Source organism: Trametes versicolor, assembly GCF_000271585.1.
Source record: "Trametes versicolor FP-101664 SS1 unplaced genomic scaffold TRAVEscaffold_13, whole genome shotgun sequence".
Classification (NCBI taxonomy): domain Eukaryota; kingdom Fungi; phylum Basidiomycota; class Agaricomycetes; order Polyporales; family Polyporaceae; genus Trametes; species Trametes versicolor.
In genome coordinates, this window is record NW_007360333.1 from 1,868,093 (window position 1) to 1,874,732 (window position 6,640).

The following is a 6,640-nucleotide window of genomic DNA, read 5'->3' on the forward strand; positions in this document are numbered from 1 at the left end:
CTTGTTGCGAGAGCGTCGCAGCCTCTGGATTACTTCATCCTTTTCTTCGTCTCTCCACGGAGCAGGAAAGGTTACCTCATGACAGAACGCCGCAGCGGGCGTCGTCCGAGGTACACGGGTGCGCCTGTAATGCTTCCCTGGACTTCGCTGTCAATTATGCCGACCTTTCTTCCTCGATGCCCTGCCAGTCCCACGTGCTGCCGGCGCGGATGTGCACCATCATATAGAGGGTGACTGTAGACATGCAGCCAGCGTCCCCCCACGCACGCCCGCCCGTTGTCGAACCCGAAATTTGTCTCGCGAAGGCTGAAAAGATGGCTGAATCCGTGTCCGCCGCAGAGGAGATTATCGCCAACCGCGCGTTCTTGTACGTTCTTCCTGTATTCTCATTCATGGGTCGCGTCCGCTGACCTGACACGATGTAGCTTTATCGACGACTGTGCAAACTTCGCAGAAGCGAGTCAGTCTCCCTCCCTTCCGCCTTCTCCGACGGCGCAAACGCGACACTAATACCGGTATCATCCCCATAGCACTAATATTCTATGAGTATTGCATCACAATCGACAACGAGATTAGGCTCATATGGCAGCGCAAGATCTCGGGCGCGAGCGTGCTGTTCTTCCTCAACCGCTACATCATGATCTTCGATAATGCGATCACGGTTGGGTCGTACTGGCCGATTAGCAACCTCGTACGTCGCTTCTGTTCGAACTCTCACATACACCCTCCTCAGAGCCTCGATTCCTTTCCAGTCGTAAGTAGCGCAGTTGGCTCAACGAGTTATGCAAACGATAGACTCAGATCCTACGTCGACGACCAGATGTGTGGTTCTCGGCTGGTTCGCGATCGTGTTCAACCTGCTTCCATACTTCATCTGGAACGGTGCGTGTCCTCCATTCACGCAAATTTGTGCGCGTGAAATGCTCATGCGTACTCGCAGCTTTCTCGACATTGCGCGTGTACGCGCTTTGCGGGCGCGACTGGCGCATCGCCGCGCTCGTCTGCCTGCTTATGACTGGGCCCATTATCGCTAATGCGGTGAGTAGCGTATACAGCGCCTTTCCGTCTTGGTACACGCACGCTGATAAGTATGCCCTGGTCCAGTACAACATCCCGACGCAGACACCAGTCAACCTGCCGGAGCCGTACAACTGCGAGGTCAACAACGCTGTAACGGTTGCGCTGCACACAAAGTACGTCCGGCGTCGCCCTCCGCTCCTCATGCACGAGGAATGCCGCTCACCAAGCCTGCAGACGTAGGTGCCCCGGTTTCCATGCGGCCGCGGTGCTAACAGCAGCGCAGTCGTGCTCGGGTCCAGGATATCGCTGATTGCAGGTGACGCGCTCGTGCTCGCCGTGACGTGGTGGAAGACGTACCGGCTGAAGAAGGCGGCGGACGCGGCGCACATGAAGACGTCTATCGTCGAGCTTCTCCTTCGCGATGGTGCGTGTCATCTACTTGTTTGCGCACGTAAGTTGACCTATGATCGACACTAGGCACGATCTACTTCGGGTGCGTGAGGCCTGCGAAGGATACCTGTTTCAGGGGGCAACGACGTGACAACTGACCCGCGGCACCGCTCGTGTAGGACGATGCTCGTCTTGAACGTTCTTCATATAATCATTAACTTTGTCGAGGTGCGCCAAATTTGCTAGCGCCTCCTCGCCTCTCGAATCGCGCTCTGACAGCGCGCGACGTGTTCACAGCAAGTCTCCTTCATGGGCGACATCGCCGACGTGTACGTCCCCTCTCTCTCGTCTTACACTTCCGTGCCCCACCATACTTACCACGTCCGCGCCCGTGCCGCAGCCTCACTTCGATCCTCGTCTCGCGCTTCCTCATGAACCTGCGCGCGCTCGACGCCCAACAGACTGGACAGACCTCCACGAACGACGCGCCCGGGACGTGGCACGCCGTCCCAGGCGCGGGGGGCCACTCCGCGGGCGGTGGCTCGATCGTGTTCGCGAGCACCGCGAGCCGCTTCGTGGAGTCGCTGGGTGGGCCGCTCGAGCATTCGATGCGTGCGCCATCCGAGCCGGAGACTTCATATGAGGACGAGGACCGGGAGAGCGAGCTCGTGCACGAGGGAAAAGAGGAGGGGTCTCTGGCGGAAAAGGGAAGAAGTGCTTTCTAGCGGATGGTAGATTTCAGTACTTACCCACGATTCGCAAGGGCGACCTCTCGATCAGCTCTGTGGCGACAAGTTGCAAAGCGAGCGAGATGTGTATGATCATGAGGGACTGTAAGTACGATACAAGCGAAGCGATGACGAATACGAGGGGTAGGAGCGTTCGGTACGGGCCTAGAAGTGAAAGCGACTAGGGAGGGAGGGCGAAAGGAACAACGCAACGATGACGAAGCAGAGTAAGCGGGGTAAGAGGGCGACGAAGGGATGAAATGTGTGAGAAAAGAACGAGGCGCGACGCAGGCAGCTGGCGAGCGCACAAACCCAAGGAGAGAAAGACGGCCACCAGTGCGAGCCCGGATGCGCCTCCTGCGGAAAGCCTATGCGAAAGGAACACGACTAAGCGGTACCAGCGTTGCTCAAGACAGACAAGGATGAGTCCGTATCCGGCAACTGGTTGGAGCTGGACGCGAAGTTGGATCCAGCGTTCCTGGGACGTTTATTGGCTCCGTCATCCGTCTCGATCCGACTCCCGAATGTGCCGGTGTGGTGGGTAGTCGTGACCCTCCTCATCAGCATGATCCTGGGTTCGTAGTTGACGAGCTGGTCCTGAACGACCAAGGTGCCAACCCATTCGGATGGCGGGGTCATCGGCGGACGCCGTACGTTCTTGAACAGCCGCAACACCCAGTTATGCGTGTCCAGAAGCGCCGCAAGATCTCTGGTCTCCTGCGTAGGTGGGGTGAGGGTGGCGGCTTTGCACACAGGCCCAGCGGGATCGGATGGGCTGCCGCTCTCCCAGTCCTCATCCGACTCGGACAGGAATCGCGGGTGCGCGAAATCGTCGGCCGGGATGTCCGCAGCGCTGTCGGGCGGGTTCATCGTGTTCAGCAAGAGCTCCTCCGCGAGCTGCGCCTCGTAGTTCAGGATCTCATATCTTGCTTTGAAGGGTTGGAGTATTTCGCGAATGAACGTATTGAGAGGATTCCCGCGGCGGCGGTCGGTCTTCAGGAACTGGAGGTTGTCCGTGCCTGACGTAAACTTGCCAGCATGCATGACCATCGCTTTCCGTGTGCTACACTCGCGTGCGTCGTTGCTGAGGGCCCCGAAGGTGTCGAAGTACTGCACGACGAAGTCTGTCGGGTTGGAGAAGGTGTGAGGAAGAAACCGGATGGCAAAGAAGAGGATCACGTGGAAAAAGGATTCCAATGCGTCGGCGAAGGAGATAGGCCGGGTCCATTGTGAATCCACGTATGCAACAGACATGAATTGCCAGGTTCCCTGGGGTAGGGTTAGCCAAAATCGAACAACATACATGCGCGATGACGTACTGTGCGCTCCGGCTGCCTAGCCTTCTCATCGGACCTATTCTTGAGGTAGGTCTTTGCGAGCTCCCAATCAGTCAATAGGCCAAACCATTGCACGGTCTCTTTGCCTTGGTGGTCCTTCACAAGTCGCGGAAGGATAAGAACGTTGCCCGCACTGATGTCGCGATGTAGGAGCTGGTGCTTTTCGTACACATAATGATGCGCTATATGAAAGTGATGAGTATGTGGTCTTGGACGTGTTATAGCATCGGGACGTACTGGCGACACAATTGGACATCAGACGGATGAGTTGCTCCGTCGATCTGAACATCTCGAAAGGCAGGCAGACGTCCTTCACCACCATGCGATAATGGATGTGGTGGCGCAAGGTAACCTCGGAAAGATCTGCGTCTCCAAGTGAGGAAGGGTCACTGAAGACGTCGCCTCCTTCGACCTCTACGGGACGACCACGCTTCTTTTTCGTGACCTTCTTCTCCACAGCGGCCGTGGAAGAGGCGGCTTCCTCGCGCTCCTTCAAGATGCGGAGACGTGCGGCTTCCCTGGCCTTCTTCTTCGATAGCTCCTGGTATTGGGCGGTGTAGGTGCATTGATTTGCCACATCACCATGACAGACGATGGCTGGTACAATGATCTGGTCGTCGCCGGCGAAACGCTCCAAGTAAGTCCCTTCTTGTAGGACGTCCTTGTAGAAAGGCCGCCAGGAGTCTTTCAAGAACACGAATCGACGCGTGCGCGCGTCGATAGCGACGTACCCTCGCGTCGCACGACCGAACATGGAAGAGGCTTCGAACAATGGCTTTGCGACAAGAAACACTCGCACCTCGTCCTTGTCCCCGACTCGGACCTTGATCCGGAGCTTGTAGCGTGGCCATCCGGGTACCAGCGACTCTCGGAACTTCTCCCGAACGTATCTGAACACACGCAGGTCTTCTCCAGGGACGACCTCAATTTCGGGAAGATCAGCATCCGGAGCTTCTTTCGCATCCGATATGCCTGTAGGGAGCTCTTGAGCGGTCTGAGGTGTGGCGGAAGCAGGCTGCTTCACTCGGGTGCGCTGTTTGGGAGCGCGCGCTGAGTGTGTGATGCCTTCTTGAGAGGTGTCGACAGTAGCTGAGCTTGACGGCGTTGCAGACGCTTCGGGAGAAGGTTTGACAGGACGGGGGTGCGCTGGTGGGGGAATATAGTTCTCAGTGCCCGCCTCCATGTATTCCATATCCTGCGCACTGTTGGGCTCAGCCAACTCGTTCATGATTCTGAAGGCCTTCCAATCCGGTTTGATCAAGTCCGCAGTGGGGTCCAAGCCTTGCAGAGTCGGGTCGAGTTGGACAAGATGGCAGATGAGATCTAGAAGGGACCGCGGGTCGTCCGCATAGTCGACCTTCTTCGACACGATCACGCCGGATCTGTCCCACCGCGCAGCTCTGAAGGAATTGCCGATGATGAGGAAGGAGAAGAGGGCCGTCCGATGTTGATAGAGGAAAACATTCTTTGCGTACGCGATCAGCTGGGCTCGCACACCGGCGCGGGTGTTCGCCTCGTTCTCCGCAGCCTTGCTGGTGCGATCGTCCCACGGGTCGTTTCCAGTGTCCCCCATCTTGAACTCGATATAGAAGCGACAATTGGTCCAGTCCGGACACTGGTTGTCATCGCTCGGCGCATCGTCCTTTTCATACAGCGCTGCGTCGACCTTGGCTCTCGTGTCGTCCGATGGGTTTGCCTTGTACCTCGACAGTGTCGCCTTGTACCTGGAGCGGACTTGGGGCAATTCGAGTGCAGACAAGGCGGTGTTGATGACGTTCACCTAGAGTGCCTCGACGTCAATCGTGGGCCAAGGCGTGAAAACGAGCGAACGTACCACAGTAACAGCGATGGCATCCTCCTTCACATTTAAAAGCTTCTTGGGTCTGTTGGGGTCGGTATTGTCATAGAATAGCGCGGACAACGTGTCCCGCGCGTCGCTCACTGCCTGGTCCGGAAGAGTGGCTCGGGACTGCGTGTCGGGTATGGCCGGGAGGACGTCACTTTTCATGAAATCCTTGAACTCGACAAGTACCGTAGTCCCCATGCTGGAGTCTCCTTCAAGACGACGATCGAGTGTTGCGTTGTGGCGAAGTTTGATCCCGTGTTTTCCTGGGTGGTAGTTGGCAATATGCCGCGGTTTGTACGGGCTGCACTTCTGATCCGGTAAACCGACGTAAGCTATGGGAGCTGGTGGGTCAGATTCTATATCAGGAGTGTTACTCATGATGGGCAAGTTTGAAAGAGGTGAAGACGCACTGTTCGAGAGTTGGCGCAAGTTATATAGCCGTGAGCGGGAGGGTGGCTAAGCTAGCCCAGCTGCGGTTGGCCGGCTCGATCGAGAAGATATGGCAGCCAGGGAGTGTGAGCGCAGGTCGCCGACAAAGGCAGACAATGGAAGAAGTCCAACAAGCAGCTGGGCTCGAGGTGGTGGAGTGGATGCAAGCCTCGATGGCGAGCGCCGTTCAAGGCGAACTTGAATGCGACTTCCTAATCGGGCCAGAATTCGACACTCCGACGAGCGCCTACAACCACGTTGACTTCCCGCCGCCATGGTGGCTTGGTGCATAACAAAAGTGTTCAACCCACTCTCCCTCGCCTCATCGGCTCAATTACGCCATTAAGGTAGACAATAATTGTGTACACGATTTAATCTCATGAGATACACAGATCACCGAGCAGATGTCCATGTCACGCTTGACTTCGACGGCGAGCTGTCTCCCTCGGGCGACCATATGATGAATTTCAAGCATTCGTGCCTAGTCTCTAGATTTTGCAGCGTAATTTCCCCATGCCTACCACGGGAAAATGTGCCTGCGATTGCGAGTACGTTTAATCTCATTTCCTTCGCTACGCATGAGCGAATGATGCTGACCGATCCCGCACATATCACCTAGAGGCATTGTCCTACCCCGCCCAATGTGATATGGCGAGCCAGGTATGGGTCTAGATAATGGAAGCGTCTTCTGCAATCGTCACATCGCAGCTCGTGTCTCAAGCCCCGATCACCACCACACAATGGCGCTTGACTGACTGGCTATGGCCACAGACTCGCCGGAAAGCACAATCTATCCGAACAATCTGGTATTCATCGAGCGCTCTAGGCGGCGGTGCGCATCTCCTGAAGTTCCCTGTAGCTGTCTCCAAATTCAATTGTTGTACTATCTG

The 6,640-nt window shown here is 56.5% G+C and overlaps 2 protein-coding genes across 2 annotated transcripts; one reads left to right on the forward strand and one right to left on the reverse strand.

The window, feature by feature from the left end:
- Positions 1-314: 314 nt before the first annotated feature.
- Positions 315-2,135, forward strand: TRAVEDRAFT_24389 (uncharacterized protein; the record flags this gene model as incomplete). The annotated part of the gene is made up of 12 exons (XM_008045816.1): positions 315-367; positions 426-460; positions 531-691; positions 753-754; positions 821-882; positions 941-1,038; positions 1,105-1,193; positions 1,320-1,444; positions 1,498-1,513; positions 1,590-1,638; positions 1,708-1,739; positions 1,811-2,135. The coding sequence occupies 12 exons, from the start codon at positions 315-317 to the stop codon at positions 2,133-2,135; spliced, it is 1,047 nt and encodes a 348-aa protein (XP_008044007.1).
- A 1,158-nt stretch (positions 2,136-3,293) lies between these two features.
- TRAVEDRAFT_87951 (uncharacterized protein) lies at positions 3,294-3,655 on the reverse strand (the record flags this gene model as incomplete). The annotated part of the gene is made up of 2 exons (XM_008046370.1): positions 3,294-3,407; positions 3,458-3,655. Coding segments are annotated over 2 exons (312 nt in total), but the record flags the coding sequence as incomplete, so codon positions are not given.
- Between the last annotated feature and the right edge of the window lie 2,985 nt (positions 3,656-6,640).